Source organism: Talpa europaea, assembly GCF_964194135.1.
Source record: "Talpa europaea genome assembly, chromosome: 12".
Lineage (NCBI taxonomy): Eukaryota > Metazoa > Chordata > Mammalia > Eulipotyphla > Talpidae > Talpa > Talpa europaea.
In genome coordinates, this window is record NC_140079.1 from 81,066,030 (window position 1) to 81,087,753 (window position 21,724).

A 21,724-nucleotide genomic window follows, 5' to 3' on the forward strand; every position below is an offset into this window, starting at 1 on the left:
AGGTGCCTCACTGTCTGAGCGACTTCTGGGTGAGCAGGGTTGAAGAAAAGTGGCGGCCGCTCGTCCCACAGGCTTCTAGGATCAGCCCACCTCCGTCACAGACGCCCTCCGCTTTCCTTTCCCGCCGCGGAAGAATCCAGAAAAAAGCGGGAAGGCACGAGGCACGTTGTGCGCAGGCGCAAACCCAACGGCTCGGTCCAGGGCAGGGAATTGCCGCGGGTCCTGGGCGTGTGGTTGCTGGCGCTCGCCACGTTAGTCACGCCGCGCCGGCAGCCTCGTGCTGCCACGAGGTCGTCGGTGCGCAGCCCAATCACGTGGACTCGGGCAAGATGCTGCCGGTTTTAACCCGGCTCCACCCCGGCCCCGCCCCCTTTGCTCCCAATTGCCCTCTCCATTGGAGGATCTACGCACTAGAGTAGTAGTAACCCCTTCAATCTGGATTATCAACTGCCATAGGCTGAGTTCCACTGAGGCCCCGCCTTTCGAAGTGGATAGCCACGCCCCCGAGAAAGAACACGCCCCCCCAACCTCTTTAGTTCGGCCGAGTCCCGCCCCCTGCTGAGTTTCTCCGTAACATTGGCTTAATTTCTGCTTTGACCCCGCCCCTTAGACCAGTTCCTTACCACCATTGGCTGAGCCCCGCCTCCTGCCCCGCCCCCTTCGACTCCCCGCTCCCATTGTCTCGGCAGATGCCGCCTGGTCCAGCTATCGGGCTGGGTGTTCGGTTTTCGGAGGTCGCGCTCTTTCTCTGGCTGGTGGGGCAGCCCCACGGCCGGAAACTGACTTCCCGAGTTCGGGCGACTCTTCTTTCTTCCTTAGGACCCACTTTACAGTCACAGGGCGGCAGCAGCTATGTCCGCGCTGCGATCTCTTCTGCTTCTGCTGCTTCCACTGTGTCCCGGTCCTGGTCCTGGACCCGGGAGCGAGGCAAAGGTCACCGGGAGTTGCGCTGAGACCCGGCAGGTGCTGGGGGGCCGGGGCTATAGCTTAAACCTACTCCCTCCCACCCTGATCTCAGGTGAGGAGAAAGAAGACAAGAGAATTGAGGGCGTGGGAGGGGGACGGGGGCGGGTCCACCCTCTCACAATAACTCTCTTCCTTTTCAGAGAGACCGTTATATATAATAATTTTTTCATCTCATAGGATAATCTCTCTCCTTCTCCTGAACTTCTTTACTAGGATCACAGCAACCCCTCCTGTTCACATAATAGCTCTCTTACTCCACCCCCACCCCAGGAATCCCTTTCTGGTGATTAGAAGGAGCTGTTTCTTTCTTCGCATCCCAATTTGTTCCCTTCGAGATTTCTGAGCCCATCTATAATACTTTCTTTCTAACCAAGTAACCCCACCCCTTCCAGACCCCATCCTTCCCGTAGATGCCATCGTGTAAATCCTTAGAGACCTGGGGTATCTGATGTTAGGGAAGGTCACCTGAAGACCCCCCCCCCCCACACTAATTTGGCCCATCACTACTGATCACATGACTAATAGCAGTGGACTTGGTTAGAGGAGGGGACAATAAAGAGGTGAAAGGGTCAGGTGGGGATGAGGGGGTCAGACAATAGAAAAGAGACCAGACAGGTAAAGAGTAGGGATGACTCCCAGAGATAGGAGGGAGAAGGAAAAAATTACATGATATAACTTATCACCATTCTTCCATATCTCTTCCATTCAGGTGAGCACCTCCGGATCTGTCCCCAGCAGTACACCTGCTGTACCAGTGAGATAGAGCAGAGGCTGACCTGGGACTCTGAGGCCACCTTACGAGGCTTGGTGGAGGAGAGTGGCTCCTTCTTGGTTCACACACTGGCTGCCCGACACAGAAAATTTGATGGTGAGGACTTGGGGGTCCCCAAATCTGGCCTCATTCTTCCTCTTTCTGTTCATTCTCCAGTAGGTATGCTGTCCTCACTCCCTACTCCACTCTTAAGACACCCCAGCCCAGTCTTGACTTATTGCCCCCCACCTAGCCTCACCCCAGGCTCTCACCAAGGTCCTGCCCTGCCTCTATGGCCCAGCCCCCCACCCCTCAATTCAGAGTCTGGTCTGGTCTCTGAGACTTGCTCTGTTTCCAACTCACTGTCTTTTCTCTAGTCTCCCCCATGCCCATCTCTTCCCGCCTCTGCCCTTTCAGTTTTCTGTCCTTCTCTGGCCTCATGCTGCCACACACCTCTTTCTCTGCATTTGCCACAGAGGTTTTTCGGGAGATGCTCTCATCATCTGAACACTCCTTGGCCCTGCTCTTCCAACGCTCTTATGGCCGCCACATGTATGCTCAGTACACCCCATCATTCAGTGGCCTGTTTTCTCGACTGCGGGACTACTATGAGAGGTCCGGTGAAGGGCTAGATGATGCCTTGGTGGACTTCTGGGGGCAGCTCCTGGAGAGAGTGTTCCCCCTGCTGCATCCACAATACACCTTCTCCCCTGAATATCTGTTCTGCCTCACGCGCCTAGCGTCCTCTGCCGAAGACCTTCTGAAGCCCTTTGGGGACTCACCCCGCCGCCTCCGCCTGCAGGTGAGGGTCCCAAGGCCTGAGCTTCAGTTTCCTCTGAACTGTGCACCACTCACTTCCAACCTGATAACCCTCCTTTTGTGCCTCTGTCACCCCTGACCAGATGATCCGTGAATCCTGCATGGCAGCCATCTCTGACCAGTTGACCTCTATCTTAAGCCCAGTCATCTCTGCTAGACTCAATGCTCCTTGGTCTCCTTTAATTGCTCCCCCCAAGTTTGGGTCATTTCTCCCCCTCCCACCCCCCATTCTGTGCTTAGTTTCACACAAATCCCTGACCTACTCACCTGTTCTGCTGACTCCTCTCTAATCATAATATCTTGACTTCCTCTGGTTCAACTAAACATGAATTAGACACCTGATATTTCAGGGAAATTTTCATTTATAGAATGTCATTTAATTGTTATAGCTCTGAGAGGTAGGTAGTAGTATTTCTGTTTTATAGATGAGAAAACTGAGCCTCCCAGAGGTCAAGGTCACAACCTTACAGCTATGTCCCACACCCAAGTCATCTGGCTTCAAGTTCAGTGTTCTGATATAGTCTTTCTATTTCCAAGCCTGTAAAACTCAATTCTTCCATCTCTTCTCAATTGCAGTTCCCCATGCTCCTTCTAGACTATAGAATTCCTTTGGACCTCTTGGGCTGCCTCCCTGTATCACCTGACACTACTGACTAACCCAAGATAAACCCACTGCTCATTCCCTTGTGCAGTCTTGACCAATCCACAGCAACCCTCACCTTCTTTTCTCTTCCCCAGGTATCCCGGGCCCTGGTGGCTGCCCGGGCCTTTATCCAGGGTCTACAGACTGGAAGAGATGTGGTCAGCGAAGTGCTTAAGGTTAGGGGGGTGCATGTGGGCAGGGCACAGGGAGGGAGAGTCAGAGTAGGAGAAGCCTATGAAGAAGAATCGGGCACTAAGCTGTCAGGAGAGGTTTGAGATCTTCCAATATCAGCCTTAAGACCCTGGCATCCCCGGGTTAATCAGGAAGGAGGGGGGCCAGAAGTCTTCCATGTGTCATGATCCACGACCTCCTCCCACCTCTGACCTCCTCCTGCCCTCTGATGACTCATATCCTCTGTTAGCCTCTGGGGGCCTGCTCATCACCATAGCAGCTGGAGATTGGAGTCCTGCCCCTCTTGTTTCCTCCAGGGTCCCTCCATGGCTCCCTCTTCCCTGCAACTGAATGCCAGATTCCTAGCTTGACCTTCAAGTGGGCAAGACCCTCTCTCCCTCATCTCCTGGTCTTACCTCCTGCATCCTCTCTCCTCCTCCCCAACCACGATGTGCTCACTCTTGTCCTGGAATGTTTTCTCAGACCCCACACCACCTCTCTAGTTTCATATCCCCCAAGAAGCAGTATATGCAAACTGACTCCTAATAACCTCCCTTATCAGTCTGTGGCAGTCTTGGGGTCTCACCTGCTGCCACTTGGGGTCACCAAGCCTAGATGTTCTTGTCCAGCTTTCTACATAGAGCCTGGGCCAGGTGGGATGGGGTATTTGATTTCTCTCTGTGCCCAGCACCAGCACCAAGCTTGACTGAGGGCAGCCACAGTGTTTGTGGATAACACAGACCTGCTCTCTGCCCCCAGATGCCCATGTCTGAAGGCTGCAGGCGGGCAGTGATGCGTCTGACGGGCTGCCCTTTCTGTCAAGGGTTTCCCTCATTGCCACCCTGCCGAGACTTCTGCCTCAACGTGGCCCATGGCTGTCTCAGCGCCCAGGGATTGGATCCTGACTGGGGGAGCTATCTGGGTGAGCAGGATTCAGAAAAAGCCTGGGAGGGCTGTCTGTGTGGGGGCTGATGGTGGTGGACCAGGAGGGAATTTTAAGCTAATTAAATGGGGGAGCCTGGGTGGTCTGCTCATGGGCTTCCCCCATGCTTTACCTTGCTGCTTCCCTCCAAAGTGAGGCCAGGATTAGTGGGAACTTCCTAGTTCAGGGAATATCTCCCTAACTGTCCCCCTTTACTTTTCCCCCTTCCAGATGGTCTCCTGCTCCTAGCTGAGAAGCTCCAAGGCCCCTTTTCCTTTGAGCTGGCAGCCCAGTCTATTGGGGTGAAGATCTCAGAGGGTTTGATGTATCTGCAGGAAAACAGTGCAAGGGTGTCAGCCCAGGTACTGGCACCCTGAGAAGGTGGGAGTGTCAGCCTGGCGGGTGGAAGGGGGACATTGTGGGGTGTTAGCTCAAGTTCAGAAGAGAGAAGGAAGAACAGTATAGGGTATTATTAGCAAGGAGTGTAAGGGAGGTTGGGGATTGGAATGAGGACCCTGTGGCTTTCACCACCGGATGACTGCATGTGTATGGGTGTCTTCCCTGTGCCACAGGTGTTTCAGGAATGCGGTGCCCCCTTACCCACGCTGACCCGCACTCGCAGAGCCCCAGCCCCACGGGAAGAGGCAGGCCGGATCTGGAACTCAGGGCCAGAGGAGGAGCAGCCCACATCCTCAGCTATGGGCTCAGGTCTACACGGGCTGGTGAGTGCGGGCAGCAGGAGTGAGGCGCCCCGCGCCAGGTGGGGTGAGTGCTCCAGCTGTGCCCTGCTCTCTCTGCACCCCAGGTGTGGGAGCTCCGCCAGCGGGTGGGCCGGATCCGGGGCTTCTGGGCCAGGCTGCCCTTGACGGTGTGCGGGGACGCGCGCATGGCGGCGGACGTCTCGCAGGAGTCGGCGCCCTGCTGGACCGGAAGCGGGCGGGGCCGGTGAGCACCGGGCCGGCCTCAGTGGGCGGCTGGGCAAGGTGTGGCTCGGGGGGGGGGGGGGGCGGGCGGGGCGGGAGCCTTCGGGGCTGCTCTGTTCGCAGGTACTTGTCGCCCGTGGTCGGGGCCTCCCCAACCGAGCAGCAAGACAACCCCGAGCTGAATGGGGAAGACCTGGGTCCCGACCTCCAGACGAGGAGGCGGAGGCTGCAGCTCCGGGCGGCTACGACCAGGATGAAGGCTGCGGCCTTGGGACGAGACCTGGAACAGGAAGACTGGGGTGAGACCGGAAGCTCCTCAAGGCCTCGCTCCTCCCGAGTTTCTGCGGTTGTGCCTTCCTAGGCCCCAAACCTCGCCCACTGCCTTCTAAACCCTTTCTCCTTGCATCTCTACTCAGCTGCCATTCATTCATTCACTCGCTTGCTTAGCACACATCTGCTGGGCGCTTGGCTCAAAGGTGAAGGGCAGATGAGCAGTGAGTTCACAGTGTAGTGGGGGAGACACCAAAACATTCTTGCAGAACAGTGAGAAGCTTTTCAGTGTTGGCAGAGGCTGTGGGAGACGGGAGGGGGCAGCTTGGAGAGGCTATGTTGGACTGGCTCCCCCAGACAGAGTTTGCCAGAGAAGCAAAGGGCACTTGGGCATTCATTTTTGCCCTCTCCCCCATTGTCTGTCTCTTTCTTTGTTTCTTCTCTCCCACCCACCTTGTTGCTTCTGTTTTTGCTCTCTTGTCCTGTTTATCTTCTCTCCCCATCTCTCGCTCTCTGTGTCTCTCTCTGTCTCTGTCTCTGTCTCTCTCTCTATAGATCTATATATATTCTGTTTTGTCTCATTTTCTCTTTTCCCTTCTCTCATCACCTTCCCCCACTCTATGACCTCTCTCCCTGCTTTCCCATCACTCACTCTTCCTCCCAGCCTCCATCTATCTCTCTTGCCTCTCTTTTTATGTCAATCTCCCCTCCTTCTTGTTGTCCATCCCCCCCACCCCACCGCTGCCGTTCCTGTCTCTGATGGTCTCCCTTCCTGCAGATGAGGACACCAGCGGCTCTGGAGAGGGACAGCACTATGCGGATGACTGGAAGGCTGGGACAGCAGCTGTTGCACCCCCAGGCCGGCCTCCTCGACCTTCTAGAAAAGATAGTTCTGGGGGCAAAGGAGGAGGTGTCATTATCCGCCACAACCAGGGCAGGAGCAGAACTGGGGGGGCATCTGTTGGTTTTCATACCCAGCCCATTCTCATTCTCTTCCTCTCAGCCCTGGCCCTGCTTGGACCTCGATAACAGGGGAGGGGTGCCCTAGCATTACAAGGGTTCCTAGCCTTCCCCTCCCCCCCAGCTGGGTCTGGGGAGGAGTTGAAGGGGGCTGCAGAGAGGGTAGAGAAAGGACTTTTTGGATGAATGGCTGGGGCCCCAGATCCAGGAGATTCCCATTGGCAGATCGGGGAGGGGTGGGTGTTTACAATATTTATTTTTTCATTTGTAACTGGGGAGGGTGGGTGTGGGGGCTGGGGGGTATTTATTTAGGGAGGAGGTGTGGTCTCCAGCTAAGTTTCTTAGGTTGGGCTGGTGGTCAGTCCCAGCAAGGGAGGAATATAGCTGCAGTTGGGGGGTGGGGTCTGAAGGAAGTTGGAAGTGGGGAAGGGTGGGAGCACCAGTCTCAGAAGTGAATAAAGCTGGGTGGGTGTTGACAGGGAGCTGAGCAGGGAACTAGGTGAACTGAGGGGAATAGGATGTCAGGATCTATGGGCCTGGGTTTCATTGAGTTTTTCAGTATCAATTTCTTAAACTAAAATATCAAAAAGAAAGAAGAAAAGGCTGACTCATGACCTCTGCCATCCACATCCTTCACAAGCTTCTTCGCTTCATGTTTTAGTGTTTTTTCCTACAAATAAATGGCCAATGTATCAGATCTGTGTGACTTCCTATACCTTCAACATTCCCCCCTCCTAGCAGAGGCTCCAGAGCCTCGGTGACTGGCTGATTTTCTGTCTGACTCTCCCCTCTCTTGGAAGCTGTCCCTGGGGATTGAGTTTGGGCAAACTGTCCATTCTCTGGGTCTGAGCACCTTCCTCTATAAAAGAGGGGAGAATTGTGGGGAATGAATAGTAATGATGTAAGGAAGCTCCTTGTCCCTGGCAAAATTCTTTTTGATCATAAGGCATTATTAGTAAGACTACCCCTGCCTGCAGGTGGGGGCCCTTGTTCTCTGTGTGTCAGCCTCTGGCTGCCTTGTCAGGTCCTTGACAATGTCTGCTTTCAACTTATTTCTGTTATTTTCTTCTTCCCTTTTTCTTTCTTTGTGTCCCTGAATGAATCCTTTGTTCTGGAGAAAGCTTAGAGAAAAAGGTATAATTGATTCCTAAGTGTAAAAGGTGGGTTCAAGTAGTGTCTTCCAAGGGCAGGCAGGCTGCTCTGATGGAGGGAGAGATTCAGGGAGGGAGCGACCCAGAGATGTGATCAAAGCCGAGCAGCTGCAGGGACTGGCGGGACAAAGGGAGGGAGAGGGGAGGAGCCTGGGCGTTGGGAAAGTTTACGGGGAAAGTTGGGCCGAGCTAGGAGCTGGGCGGTGGCTGCAGCTGGCGGGAGGGCCAGACCCGGATTTACCTGCTGCTCCCCAGGTGACTGAGTGAGTAGGCAAGTAAAGCTGAGGCCAGGGACCCTAGAATTTATGGGCGGAGACTTAGGGGGTCCCTAGAGAGAACCCCGGAGAGAGCCAACAAAGGGCTGGCGATAGACTGAACAGTCACTAAACTGGAGGGGACGGAAGGCTGGAATGGAGGTGATGGACAGGAGATAGAGATGGATGAGAAATCTGGCCCCTGGACTTTGGTGAGGGGCTGGATCTTCGGGCCTGTGTTGGGGGAGGGAGCTGGAGGTAGGGGGTGATGCCAGAGTGGGCGGGTGTCTGGGTAACAAGTGTGGGTTCTTTTCTGCCGGAGGGTCACTCCAGGCTTGTTCTGGAAGGGGGCTGTCAGGACTTGTCAAGCAACTGCAGCCCAGAGTCGTGGGTTGTAATCTGAAAGGGGTGGGTCTCGGACTCTCAGTTGATTAGGAAGCTGGGGCCTGAAAAGGAACTCTGAAGCTAGGTCTCTCTCTCTCCCTCCCTCGATAGCTCGCTTGCTCCTTCAAGCGTGTTCTCTCTCTCTCTCTCTCTCTCTCTCTCTCCCCTTCCCCCCAACGACCACCCCTCCACCCACCCCCAGCCTCTCCATCTCTTCCAGGTGCATTGATAGGTATGAAAAGCAGGAAAGAGGTTGTGTGTGGGGGTGTGTGTGTGTCTGGAGATCTGGGCTCTATAAGAAATGCCACATCTTCCTCAGCACCCCCTTACACACCCCCTACACGCTGACTCTCTCATTACCAAGTGGTCTAACTAACTTCTCCGGGCTTATCAGTTTGTGCCTTGTCTCATTCCTTCCTTTTGGCTTTTCCTCTCAGCCTCAGAACGGGGCTCTTCACCCCAATTTGCCACAGGAGTTAGCCCTGGGCTTGGTGATTTTCACCTCACTGTTAAAGGAGTGGATCAGGCCGATCTTTCTCACTGGGTCTTTGTCTTTTTCCCCTTCCCTCAAAGTCCCCAAGGCTCAAGGAGAAACTGTAGGTGGGAGGTTGGCGGAACTGGAGGCTGATAATGGAATACTAGTTGTGGGGCCACCACTGAGTGCATGCCAGGAGCATACCCTGTTGCAGCCTGCTCTCCCTCCCTGAATTAGGTCTCAGCGGCAACAGCGGGAGAGAAGGCTCTACCCCTCTCCTTAGCCGCTTTCCTCCCCCTCTCATTTCCCTTCTAGACGCTGACAGAGGCAAAAATCTGCTAACTCAGGGGGCAGACTCTACCAGGGCTGTGAGCAGGCTTGGGGAATGACCCCCCGATCTGCAATCGCCGCCTTCAGCAGCTGCACGGCTATCTCAAGCTGTCTCTGCCTCTGTTCCTGGCCCTGTCCCCTTTCAGAGCCACCCTTCCTGGTGCCACATGGGCTCTTGGTCTCCTACCAGGACCTTTCGCCTCTGGGGACCTCGGAGCCTGGGGGTGGCTCTGGGAGTCTTCATGACCATTGGATTTGCTCTCCAGCTCTGGGGGGGTCCGTTCCAAAAGAGGTGAGTTCCCATCTTCCAACACCCAATTGATGTCCCCCTACTTGCTTGTCCCCATTCCATCCTGGGCTGTGACTCTTGGGAACTCAGAGGAGGCACAAGCTCTCTCCTTGCGCCACAAGATATACAGCCACCTGCTGGTGAGGACCAGACATGTCCTCTCCCGTCTCTTTCCAGGCTGCCTGGGCTGCAGCTCCTTCAACCTTGGGCCCCAATCCCAGGACCATCTTCTTCCAACACCCAATTGATGTCCCCCTACTTGCTTGTCCCCATTCCATCCCGGGCTGTGACTCTTGGGGACTCAGAGGAGGCGCAAGCTCTCTCCTTGCACCACAAGATATACAGCCACCTGCTGGTGAGGACCAGACATGTCCTCTCCCGTCTCTCTCCAGGCTGCCTGGGCTGCAGCTCCTTCAACCTTGGGCCCCACCCCCAGGACCAGCTGCTCTGTCCTGCTCACCCCGACAGCACCTCGTGTTCCTGAAGACGCATAAATCTGGAAGCAGCTCTGTGCTGAACTTGCTTCATCGCTATGGGGACCAGCATGGGCTGCGCTTCGCCCTTCCCACCCGCTACCAGTTTGGCTACCCAAGGTTTTTCCAAGCCTCTCGAGTCAAAGGCTATCATCCCCAGGGAAGAGGCACACAGCCCCCCTTCCACATCCTTTGTCATCACATGAGGTTCAACCTGAAAGAGGTGAGGAGGGTAGAGGGGACAGAAGGGACTGGAGAGAGATGGGCTCAGGCCTGTGGTCAATACCACCAGGGGAGGGGGCATCAGGCCTGGGGACTCCCAGCGTCACTTCACCCCAAATATGGGGACCAAGGTGAGATTTCCTGTTCTCCTCTCCTCAGCTATCCCTTTCTCAGTTTTTGAGAGCCACATTCCTACCCTCCCCTATCTGAGCTTACTTGGGCTCTTTCCTTGACCAATTTCCCCCACCTGGGTCAGTCCCCTGTCCCTCCCCCACAAAGTTTCCAGTTGTCCCTTGCCTTGCTTGACCTTTTCCACTGATGCTCCCGGGGCCCCTGCCTTCTGACCTCTCACTCCTCTTACCATGTCTGCTAGATTTTGAGGATCGGCTCCATGACAAAGTCTAGCTCAGTCCTGACGACTACCCCAGCCTCAGTTCTAGAGGGGAGAGGAGTGCACACACACACTCATCTGCACACACACACAGGCGCCCGAGAGCTCTTGGCGGGAGAAAATCAATGTACAAATAAAAGTATATGGGGAGGAAGGGACTTTTATTGAATACTTACTGACTGTTGGGTACCGATCTTAGCATCACCTTGCCAGGGAGACATTACACCAACAGTGTCTCCATTACACAGATGAGGAGACCAAGTCTCAGAGAGGCTAAGTGGCCTCTACTAACTGAAAGCAAGAGAGCTAGGCTTTGAACTCCATCTGCTCCAAAGTTAAAGCATCTTTCGTGGCAGGTGCGCCTACGTGTGTGTGTGTATTTGGAACATGTGGGGATGGGGCTTTCTGGAGAACTGGCTTTTAAAGGAAAGGGGGAACATGGCTTTATAGTTAAGAACAAGCTCTCTTAGGGGGAGTAAAACAGCAAAGATAGGGTGGTGGTGGGGTAGTGTGTGTGTGTGGGTGGTAGTACTTCAGTGGGGATGGCCAAGGCACCCCTTTTGATGCTGGAGCCAAAGAAGGCAGCCTAGGAACTCGGTGTGGTCTAATGGCAGTGAGGGGCACAGCTGGGAGTGAGGCAGTGACAACACTCTTTGAGGCATGTTTCTCCAGAGGTTCAGATAATGACCCTCGTCACCATCATTCACTGACTGACTACCCACCATGTTCCTTACACATCTACCTTCTTCAAGGTAAGTGTGACCCTGGAGCTGTAGATGGAGGAACACTGAGAAGTCCATAACCTGCTCAAAGTTACACAACTGGAAAAATGGATTTGACTTTGATTCCAAGCCCACCTGATGCCACAGACTTTTCTCTGCACTGGTCTCTGCCTTCACTGAAACATGCAAGTCACAGGTTCTACCGTGCAGGCATGCACATCTTAGCAGAACAGATCTGAAGTCATCATGTTGGGGAGTTAGATTTAATCACAGAAGTCATGATTCAGAGGCAGAAACTACTCAGGGTGCCCAGAAGCTGGGTTTGGACTGGATCTGCCTACAGGACCGCATTAAGATGTGGCGGAGCCCAAATCCCACCTTCCCTCTTGCTGAGAAGAGGGATTACAGGCCCCAGGTTGTAGGATAGCACCCTACCAAGTAGCCAGGGCTCCCAGGGTCCAGTTCAGAGGTGCCTTTTGCTTTCCAAGATGCGTGGGAGTCCCCAAAGTGCCTTCAGCCATCCCGGGCTTAGCCTGCCCACCTGACACCTATAATGTCCCCTCTCCTCCCTCTTGGCTGCCAGTGACTCCCCTGAGGAGTCCTGAGGCCAGTTCCTTTCTTGAAGCTGTGACTAAAAGTCCCAGGATAGGCACTTAGTAAGCTTTAGTTGACGTGAACCCAAAGTTTAGTTGCTAGAGGTTTTACTGACCAAGGCAGTCAGAAAGGCCTGAGGAAATTGATTCCAAGCTCGCCTGATGCCACAGACTTTTCTCTGCGCTGTTCTCTGCCTTTACTGAAACATGCACGTTTCCTTCATATTCTTCATCTTGTGTAACCTCCATAATCACCTGGGAAAGAGTGATTCTCCCCATTTTGCAGAGAAGCAAATTGAAAGGTGCAAGTTACTTGGCCAATAACTATACATCTAGAAAAGGACGTGGAGGGTTCCCAGCAGAGCTGATGGGATTGAGGAATCTGGGGTATCAGCAAGCATTTGCCTTGCTCTTAGTTTCTCCCCGGCCCAGTTCTTTCTCCCTATGTCTGTTTTCTCACCTCTGCAGGTACTTCGGGTCATGCCTTCTGACAGCTTCTTCTTTTCCATCGTCCGAGACCCAGCAGCTCTGGCTCACTCTGCCTTCTCCTATTATAAATCCACCTCGTCAGCCTTTCGCAAGGCACCTTCCTTGGCTGCCTTCCTGGCCAATCCTCGAGCCTTCTATCGGCCTGGGGCCCGTGGAGACCACTACGCGCGCAACTTGCTATGGTTTGACTTTGGCCTTCCCTTCCCCCCAGAGATGAGGACAACGAGAGGGAATCCTCATCCCCCAAGAGACCCCAACTCCCCACAGCTGCATGTCTTGTCTCCTGGCCCTGGCTCCCAAGTTCATACCCCACATCCCAATGCTCTCTTCCACCCTGCTCCCACTGTTGCTGATGGTCACAGCCCGATGTCCAGCCCTGCCTCTTTGGGTTTGGGGTCCTCCTCCTTCATCCAGTGGAGTCTAGCCTGGCTGGACTCTGTCTTTGACCTGGTCTTGGTGGCTGAGTATTTTGATGAATCATTGGTTCTGCTGGCAGATGCCCTGTGCTGGGGTCTAGATGATGTGGTGGGCTTCATGCACAATGCCCAGGCTGGAAGCGAGCAGGGCCTCAGCACTGTCAGGGATGGTGGACTGGCTACTGAGGACAGGCAGTTGACGGCTCGAGCCCGGGCCTGGAACAACCTGGACTGGGCTCTCTATGTTCATTTCAACCATAGTCTGTGGGCACGGATAAAGCGATATGGCCAGAGCCGACTAGAGAGCGCTGTGGCGGAACTCCGAGCTCGAAGGGAGGCCCTGGCTAAACATTGTCTGGTGGGAGGTGAGGCGTTAGACCCTGAATACATCACTGACCGACGGTTCCGCCCTTTCCAGTTTGGGTCAGGGAAGGTTTTGGGCTATGTACTTCGAAGTGGACTGAGCCTCCAAGACCAGGAGGAGTGTGAACGCCTGGCTACCCCTGAATTACAGTACAAGGACAAGCTAGATGCCAAGCAGTTCCCCCCAACAGTGTCTGTGCCACTCAAGACTGTAAGACTACTCTCTCCATAGACATCAGACTAAGTCTTAGGCTGAAGAGCAGTTAGACTAGAAGGGTACATGTGATAAGCAGGGGGAAGTCAGATGCCTTTCTGCTTCCCTCAGAGAGAACGCCTGCACCTTAGATGACAAATGGACTTTGCATGGCCGTGGGCGCAAATTCTCCAACCTGAGCTAAGGAGTCCAAATCCTTCAGCTCCTAGAAGTCCCAATTCTTCCGTCCCCCACCCATTTTGCCCATTCCCTAGTCCAGGCTCAGGGCAGCGCACTCAAACCCCCCTAGAGGAGCAAACCCTGGGGTAAGCCAGTGAAAATCTGGGTGCGGAGGACTGGAACGAAGCGACCATTCCTCTATGAAATATTTATTACTGGGCTATGCTCATTTCACTATGAAATGTTTGTTGAATGAATGAATAAATAAATACTTCGAAACGTCCACTTGCTTTTTGTGGGGGGGACAGGTTGGGGGTGGGGCATCTTCCTGGAAGAAGCAGAGTGGAACGAAGTTCTTTTAACAGTTCTCCTCCAAGCCTTTCGCAGTCGCTCCTCAATCCTTCTTGCTGCAGAGCGGACCCCGCCCCTCTCCTCCGCGGTCCGGTCACCCACAAATTCCGGGGCCTCAGAGGCCACGCCCCTTCCCTTCCGCTTCCGGCTTCTCGCCAGTCATTCGGCCCGCACCCGGGTTCCGGCCCGCGGGGTCTCGGTTCCGGGTTCGTTGCCCCGGTTCCCCGACCCGGTTGGTCTCTGGGGCCGGCCCGGACGCGCGTAGCACCGTCGGGGGTTGGGGCTCCCCGGATCCCGGCCAGCGGGCGCCCTCGCCCTCGCCGGCCCGCCCTGCCCCCGGCCCGCACCGCCCTTGCCGCCCCATGGAGTCCCAGTGCGACTACTCGATGTACTTCCCGGCCGTGCCGCTGCCGCCGCGCGCGGAACTCGCAGGGGACCCGGGCCGGTACCGGGCGCTGCCCCGGCGCAACCATCTCTATCTGGGGGAGACTGTCCGCTTCCTGTTGGTGCTGCGCTGCAGGGGCGGCGCGGGGTCCGGGGGCGGGGGCGGCTCTGGCTTGGGTTCCCGAGGGGCCTGGACAGAACTGGCAACCGCCCTGGCTGCTCTGGCCTCGGTCAGCGCCGGAGGCGGGGCTCCTGGGGGCGGTGGCTCCAGCGACCAGGATCCCGAACCCCCAGGGGGCGGGGATCCTGGTGGTGGGAGTTTGTTCCGAGGCTGCAGCCCTCTCCTTACTCACGGCCCCGGCCCTGCTACCTCAGGGGGAGCGACCACGGTGAGGAACCTGGGGTGACATGACACAGGGGGGAGGGGACGGGGGGTTGCCGGGCTCCAAAGACGTGAGGGGATTGGTCATGGGGGCCTGAAGCAGGAGGCAGGTGAGGGCTCAGGACAGAACAAGAGAATCATGCCCTGCAGGTCTTAAAGAGAATGCCACGGGCGTCTTTTTGCCTTTCTCCTGACCTCTTCACCCCTTTCACAACCCTAGCTGCCTGTGGAGGAACCAATTGTGTCCACAGATGAGGTCATCTTCCCACTCACCGTTTCACTGGATAGACTTCCCCCAGGGACACCTAAAGCCAAGGTAAGATTGGCCAGGGAGCTGTCACCCTAATTCATACTCCCTTTCTAAGACTTGGCTAGCTCTGGCCAACTCTTGAATGTACTCCTGTGTCCCCTGTGCTCAGATTGTAGTGACGGTCTGGAAGCGGGAGGTTGAGGCACCAGAAGTCAGAGATCAAGGCTACCTTCGTTTGCTGCAGACCCGATCACCTGGGGAGACCTTCCGTGGGGAGCAGAGTGCTTTCAAGGCTCAAGGTGGGGAGGAGAATGCACGGAGATGTTGGGTTGTGGAATGTGGGGGACAGAATGAGGGATGGTACTGGCAAGTGTCGATTTGGGGGAGAAGAGGAAGATTAGAACTGGGTTGGAGGTGAGGCCTGCACCCAGCCCTTCATTTCTTGCCTCTGCCATCCTCTCCTGCAGTGAGCACCCTGCTGACTCTGCTGCCCCCTCCGGTTCTGAAATGCCGCCAGTTCACTGTGGCTGGAAAACACTTGACCGTTCTCAAGGGTGAGCCAGTGCATCAGCTCAGGCCTGGGGTAGCAGCAAGGGCACTGACTGAGTGGCAGTTTATTAGGCAGGCTGGGGAGGAGAGGTGTTTTGTGGGTTAAAGTTGGGGACTGAAGCATCCAGATAATCTGAGCTGATTACCTCCAACAGTGCTGAACAGCTCCTCCCAGGAGGAAATTTCCATCTGGGATATCCGCATTCTCCCAAACTTCAATGCCAGTTATCTACCTGTCATGCCCGATGGCTCTGTGCTGCTGGTGGACAATGTTTGGTGAGGTCCTGGGGAGGGACAGGGGTGCAAGTGGTGGGGATGGGGGCCGGGCAGGGCAAGATTAAGCTCTGTCCCCCTTCTTCTGAACTAGTCACCAATCTGGGGAAGTCTCCATGGGGTCCTTCTGCCGGCTCCCCAGTACCTCTGGCTGCTTCCCCTGCCCGCTTAGTGCCCTGGAGGAACACAACTTCCTGTTTCAGCTGAGAGGGGGTGAGCAGCCCCCTCCAGGGGCTAAGGAGGTGAGTATAAGGGGTAGTTATATTCTAAGAAAAAGGATAAGAAAAGTGGGAGAGAAAGGTCAGGGGGTTGACTAGAGATGAGCTAGAGGATTCCTCTCATACATGCTTCCCTTTGTCCCTCCCGCAGGGCCTAGAAGTACCCCTGATTGCTGTGGTTCAGTGGTCCACCCCGAAATTGCCCTTCACCCAGAGCATCTACACCCATTACCGGTAAGTGTGTGGATCCCCACTGGACACCACGATACTCATCTTTGTTGCGAGAGACACATATCCCGCTTCCCTCCCTCTCACTACTAGCCTGCCCAGCATCCGCCTGGATCGCCCCTGCTTTGTGATGACTGCTTCTTGCGAATCCCCTGTTCGGACCTATGAGCGTTTCACTGTCACCTACACGCTGCTCAACAATCTCCAAGACTTCCTCGCTGTGAGGCTTGTGTGGACCCCGGAACACGCACAGGCTGGTAGGTTGGCAGCTACCCTTGGGCCCTTGTCCTGAAGGGGACAGGAATGGATGACATTAGAGAAATGGGTGACTGCAGGCGCTGTCCCTGGGTAGTTCTGCAGCATCACAGGGGAAGACTTAGAGAGGCAGTGGGCAATTTTGAGAACACCAGCCCTAGAGAATAGGCTCCCTGGCATGTTTGACTTTATTACTTTTCCTATTTAGTAGCTGTGTGACCTTGGAAATGACTTAAGCTCTCTGAGCCTCAGGTTTCTTAGCGCTGAAATCCTCATGGGATTGTTCTGGCCACTTAATGAGTTAATAGATGTGAAGTGGTTAGAATAAGCTTCAGCCACAGTACATATTAGCTGTTATTTATGAAATTCAGCAAAAGATAACATACTCAGTTTACTCCAGAGTGGCTCTGAGGATCAGATGAGATTGTTCCTGAAAGCCCTCTGTGAACTGAGGAACACAGCAGTGATGTTTACTGGTCGCTGTTTCTGCCCACCCCCACCCCCAGGAAAGCAGCTGTGTGAGGAGGAACGTCGGGCCATGCAGGCAGCCCTGGACTCTGTTGTCTGCCACACGCCCCTCAACAACCTTGGCTTCTCCCGGAAGGGCAGCGCACTCACCTTCAGTGTGGCCTTCCAGGCTCTAAGGACAGGGCTTTTCGAGGTGGGCTGGGGAGAGAGGTGGTAGGAGGGCTGGGCTGTGTGGTGGGCGGCACAGGGCTGCAACTTCTATTAAAATGCTGAGCTGAGGGAAGGTAGGCTTTAGATCTGACATGGCCCGTCAAGTGGGAAGGATTTTGTGAAAGGAGGCCTGAAGCCTGGAAACCGAGCTGGAGTGCTAATCTGTGTCTCCCACCTCAGCTGAGCCAGCACATGAAACTGAAACTGCAGTTCACCGCCAGCGTGTCCCACCCTCCACCTGAGGCCCGGCCCCTCTCTCGAAAGAGCAGCCCTAGCAGCCCTGCTGTCCGGGACTTGGTGGAGAGGCACCAGGCTAGCCTGGGCCGCTCTCAGTCCTTCTCCCACCAACAGCCCTCCCGCAGCCACCTCATGAGGTAGGGAGCCTCGGGAGGGATGCCCGTGGACCTCATAGATGCCAGAACTGGAGAGGGAGCTGGAGGGGACTCTGGGGTAGGACTGGAGCCCACAGCCTCTGCCTTTCCAGGTCAGGCAGTGTGATGGAGCGCAGGGCCATCACGCCCCCTGTGGCCTCTCCTGTTGGGCGCCCCCTCTACCTGCCTCCAGACAAGGCTGTGCTGTCTCTGGACAAGATTGCCAAGCGCGAGTGCAAGGTCCTGGTGGTGGAGCCCGTCAAGTAGCCCCGTGCTGGAGCGCCTCCCTCTTGCACTTCCAGAAATTGAAAACCCCCCAGGGGGGTCCTCCCTCCAGGCTGTGCCTCCCCTAGATGCCTCCCACCATGGGTGAGGAGGTCCAATAGGGCCGCCTGTCCGTGTCTGCTGATGAGGGACAAGGGAAGAAGCTGTGAAATGGGCGGGTATGGCTACAGCACTAAGCCAACAGTATTTCCCCAATGTCCTGGGGGGGCTGGTCCCACCCCTCGGCCAGGGCAAGGGCTCTAAGAGCTATCTTGCCCCCCGCCTTTTACCCTGGTTCTGTTTACAAAGTGTTTTCCTCATTCCTATTAAGTTGCCTTTCCAGCCTCTGACATTCCCTCCCTCCCACCCACCCGCAGGGCTGAGATTAGAGGGTGGTGCTGGTAAAGGGACCCCGACAATGATCCTCCTGTCTCAGGGGTCAGGGGAGATAGCTAGGTGGCCTCCTCCTGCCCCTCATGTTTACGTTTGCAGCCTGAAGCACTTTAAGTTGTGTGGATTTTTTTTTTTGTGTGTGTGTGTGTCTGTTTGTTCTTGTAACTTATTCTCCATCTACTGCTTCCAACTGAAATAAGACGATTAAATGCCTGTTCAGGAGGGAGAAGAATGACAGTTGTCTGTGTGCTGTTGGCAGGAGCGGAGACCCAGAAGTTTCAGAATCCCACAACTAGCTCCCTTGACACACTTTTTTTTTGAGTCTCAGTTTTATATGCCCAGAGTGGCCTTGCCCTGCCCCTCTGGGCCCAAGTACACAACTTTCTAGAGGGTGAACACAGACATGGGGTGTCACTCTCCCACCTTCCAAATTAGACACATCCCTGGGCTTGGGAACATAAGATTCATGTTTATTAGGAGGGAGGGAGAGAAGAGAAAGGTTTTCTTGAACTCATTCTCCTTAACATAGCAGAGAGTCCCAGGCCTCTTCCTGGCAGGGAAATGGGGTGGAGAAGTGGGTGAGCAAAAGCCTTAGTTGGAGCAGCAAGCCAAGAAAGGTGGAGGAGGCATGTGTCTTCCTCCTCAAAAGCTTGCGGACCTGGCTCCACTTCTGCCCTGACCCTCTGGCAGGCTCAGACGTCAATTGGCTCCCGACCTCGGTTCTGCCTCTTCACCACAAACACCCTCTGTCCTGACACGGTCACCAGCAATGTGTGTTCTCCAAAGACCACTGTGGGGGAGACACACCTTCCCCCACCCCAGGAGAGGGAAGGGAGCAAAAAGTTAGCGGGTGTCACACAAGCTGGCTGGGATCAATAACCAAAGAAATTTTATAGTTCAAGGCTCAGAGATTTGAAGATTGGAGTGCGGGGTCCTCTGTAAAATCCCCTTCTCTTGCTTTCTCATTAATTCTGATGCAGGAGTGAATCCCAAAGGGAAGATAGTGGCCAGAACCGGGGACCCCAGGAGATGGGAGGCTGGTAGGACACAAGTGTTTCTTCCCTAAGGGATGCCTCTGGAAGCACCCCTCCTGTCACCGCCATAGAGGCAAGGGCTGGGGCTCACCAGATAGACGCTTGAAGGGTATGTTCATGCCGTGGTGCAGACGGAAACCACAGGCCGTGCTGACCAGCTCAGAGATGGCGCTGGCCGCCTGCTCGTCATTCTCTAGATCACCAGATGACTGCATGCAGACGGGGAAGGGAAAATGGTCGAAATAAGGGCACAGAATTGGGGAAAAATTCCAGGAACAGTCATTGGATCTAGCATTTGTAATCTCCCCCTCTCTACTTTCCAGTATGTCCAGGTCACCCCTGTTTTGGGAAAACCTGAAACTCACCATCAGGTTTCTTGTCTTTGTAACACTAGCCTTCCCCCATATGCAATGGTTCATCCATTTCTTTACCAACCTTTTCCCCCTAATCCTTTGCAGGTTGCTTTCTCCCCATCTTCCACCTATCTGATGAAAACACATTCTCACACATCAATGCCCACCCACCACTGACTTGTTCAGGGTTGCATCTTTTTCTCAGTTTTCCCACTTGTCTTGCAGAATCTGAAACAAACATCACTTTCCTTTTAGCCCCTCTATTACATGGTCCTTGGGTAATAATGTCACTTTGCCTGGGCCTTCCTCTTTTCTGTGACTATCTCAATTTCCTCTTCCTGCCTCCTCAGTATGGGCCTCCCACTGAGTTCAGCGCCCTTTTTCCTAAGATATTCTGTAACTCAGTTTTCTCATTCGTAAATTAGTGACAACAGTATCTTATGGACAGTTTAGATAACACTGGTGGGATCCTTAGAACAGCTCCTAGCAACTGCTATTCTATATCGAACTCATTGTCTAAAGTCACATCACATTTCCCCTTATCTCTCTCCCTATTCAAGTTCTTAATTTCCTGCTGAGGCACCATCAATCTAGGCTTGAGTTCAAAGTCTTGATGAAGAATATCTCTATTTTCAATCTCCAGTCATTACCAAGACATATTGATTCTTCCTTTAAAATCATTTCTCTCCTTGCTCCTTTTCACTGCCTCCAGCCCTGTCTAGATTTTGGCAGCAGCCTCCTGAATCCTGCTCCTCTGGCCCATTCTCACACCTATTAGATCAACCTCTCAACTGCTTCATCAGCTCATGCTTCTGTTCAAAAAATCTCCAAAGCTCCTATTTCCTCAGCATTAATCCAAATATGTAACTGGGCTTTTAAAGTCCTCCACAGTCAGAGCTTTCGTTGCCATATATTTGTCTCCAGTCTCCTCCCAAACCTTTCTAAATCATGTCAACATAATCCCACCACCAATTCAGACAGGCTGGTGTGGCACTCCTGCAAATATCACCTCTCAGCCCTGAATACTCTCCTTTTCGGCCTGTTTACAACCGTCTATCCCTTAAGCCAAGCTGAATTTTCACCTCCAAAAAAGTTTCCTTATCAGAACAAAAGTTAAAACATGAAAAGAAAGGAAAGGCTGAGTCCTTCATTTTCTGGTCTCTCAGTTTTCTTTACTATGTTCATTGCTTCCCACCTTTAACCTTATGCCTTGTCTCTGTAGATGGAAAACTTATATAGAGACCTAACACTATACTGTTCTACGGAACAAAATACAAAACCTCTTCCATAAATACCAAGCATAACTTGGGTAACCTCAGCTACCAAAAGACCTATAGTTAATTGTGTAACTTTGGTAAAGTTAGCAAACCTCTTACCTCATAAGTTAGGTTTAATTCCCAAAAGTTTACTGTATGCTATGCATGATATCAGGTAAAGACTAAGAATAGAGACAAATTAGGTAAACTGGGCCCTATTAGAAGGGGTCACCGGGCCTTGAGTACGTGGGCCCCCCTCCCTTTCCCAGAACGCACCGCTAGCACTGCGCCTTCACTCAGCACCAGGTAGCCCAGCTGGTCTGGGATTCGCTCCAGCCCCTGCGTCAGTGCAGAAGTCTAGTGGATAAAGATGCAGAGTGAGAAGCAAGCTGGGAAGATGGTTCTCAGTACCCTACACTTGCAACTTCAAATGTTTGGATTCCCAAGACTTTTTCCCCAACCAGGGTCCTTCCAGACTCTAATCCCTCTACGTGGCCTTCAACATTTATCTTTCTCTGGGTTCCCAAGCCTACCTCCCACCTTCGCTACACCACCGGCCCCTCCCCGCCAGCTCCGTCTCCAATTCACCTAGTGGCCAGCCCCGCCCCCGCAGACTCCGCCCCCCAAAAAAACCGGTACACCCGCCCACAGATCACTCCTCAGCCTTCTACGCTGCAACCCTTTCAGCTCCATTCCCCTTCTACCCCAGGACGGATTGGGCATGAGGGTGGGAAGCAGGTCTAAGACAGGGCGGCCAAAGAAATTGGGGAACAGGGATGCTGAACCCCCGACCATAGCCCCGCGCATGCGTCCTCACTTACCATCGCAGCCGTAGGTGCTGGGGGGTGCTCCTTACGAGAGAGGTGGCTTCCGGCTCCAAATCCAGGTCACGTGCTTCCAGCGGGCGCTCTCCGGTCTTACGCCGTAGGATTTAGCCCCGCCCTCAGGATTCGGATTGGAGCACGTCTACGTCATTAGACTTCATCTGCCAGTGCGGAGCGTCGCTTCCGGGAAACGCGCGCCGAGTGGTCACTCAAAGACCAATCTTCCCCGCCCCTCAGCGTAGGGACGTCGGAAGAGGGGAAGGGCTATGGGAGGAGTGTGGGCGGGGCTGGGGAAGGAGTGTGGGCGGGGC

At 54.3% G+C, this 21,724-nt stretch overlaps 4 protein-coding genes across 5 annotated transcripts; 3 read left to right on the forward strand and 1 right to left on the reverse strand.

Moving 5' to 3' along the window:
* Positions 1-837: 837 nt before the first annotated feature.
* Positions 838-6,494, forward strand: GPC2 (glypican 2; the record flags this gene model as incomplete). Its single annotated transcript, XM_084249493.1, has 10 exons — positions 838-1,018; positions 1,676-1,834; positions 2,194-2,519; positions 3,275-3,355; positions 4,110-4,272; positions 4,504-4,634; positions 4,845-4,994; positions 5,078-5,217; positions 5,319-5,494; positions 6,244-6,494. The coding sequence occupies exons 1-10, from the start codon at positions 853-855 to the stop codon at positions 6,492-6,494; spliced, it is 1,743 nt and encodes a 580-aa protein (XP_084105619.1). The 5' UTR covers positions 838-852.
* A 2,692-nt stretch (positions 6,495-9,186) lies between these two features.
* GAL3ST4 (galactose-3-O-sulfotransferase 4) lies at positions 9,187-13,209 on the forward strand (the record flags this gene model as incomplete). The annotated part of the gene is made up of 3 exons (XM_084249615.1): positions 9,187-9,311; positions 9,701-10,004; positions 12,178-13,209. 3 exons carry the CDS (start codon positions 9,187-9,189, stop codon positions 13,207-13,209), a joined length of 1,461 nt encoding a protein of 486 aa, XP_084105741.1.
* An 854-nt stretch (positions 13,210-14,063) lies between these two features.
* TRAPPC14 (trafficking protein particle complex subunit 14) lies at positions 14,064-17,556 on the forward strand (the record flags this gene model as incomplete). Its single annotated transcript, XM_084249745.1, has 11 exons — positions 14,064-14,474; positions 14,688-14,783; positions 14,887-15,016; positions 15,185-15,271; positions 15,422-15,542; positions 15,634-15,781; positions 15,909-15,991; positions 16,079-16,242; positions 16,747-16,901; positions 17,099-17,292; positions 17,403-17,556. 11 exons carry the CDS (start codon positions 14,064-14,066, stop codon positions 17,554-17,556), a joined length of 1,743 nt encoding a protein of 580 aa, XP_084105871.1.
* A 934-nt stretch (positions 17,557-18,490) lies between these two features.
* Positions 18,491-21,456, reverse strand: LAMTOR4 (late endosomal/lysosomal adaptor, MAPK and MTOR activator 4). 2 transcript variants are annotated; one of them, XM_084250627.1, is made up of 4 exons: positions 21,411-21,456; positions 20,866-20,946; positions 19,072-19,189; positions 18,491-18,736 (listed from the first exon to the last, which is right to left on the reverse strand). In XM_084250627.1, exons 1-4 carry the CDS (start codon positions 21,411-21,413, stop codon positions 18,639-18,641), a joined length of 300 nt encoding a protein of 99 aa, XP_084106753.1. In that variant the 5' UTR covers positions 21,414-21,456; the 3' UTR covers positions 18,491-18,638. The 2 variants fall into 2 exon arrangements, with proteins under 2 accessions (XP_084106753.1, XP_084106754.1); XM_084250628.1 differs by having other exon boundaries at positions 18,491-18,753.
* Between the last annotated feature and the right edge of the window lie 268 nt (positions 21,457-21,724).

Excerpts from the sequence above, each read along its gene's own strand:
- LAMTOR4 (XM_084250627.1), bottom strand. Across the intron at positions 19,190-20,865 it reads GTGAAGGCGCAGTGCTAGCG|TCATCTGGTGATCTAGAGAA; the intron begins GTGCGTTCTGGG and ends GTCTGCATGCAG. Across the intron at positions 18,737-19,071 it reads ACCCTTCAAGCGTCTATCTG|TGGTCTTTGGAGAACACACA; the intron begins GTGAGCCCCAGC and ends TCTCCCCCACAG.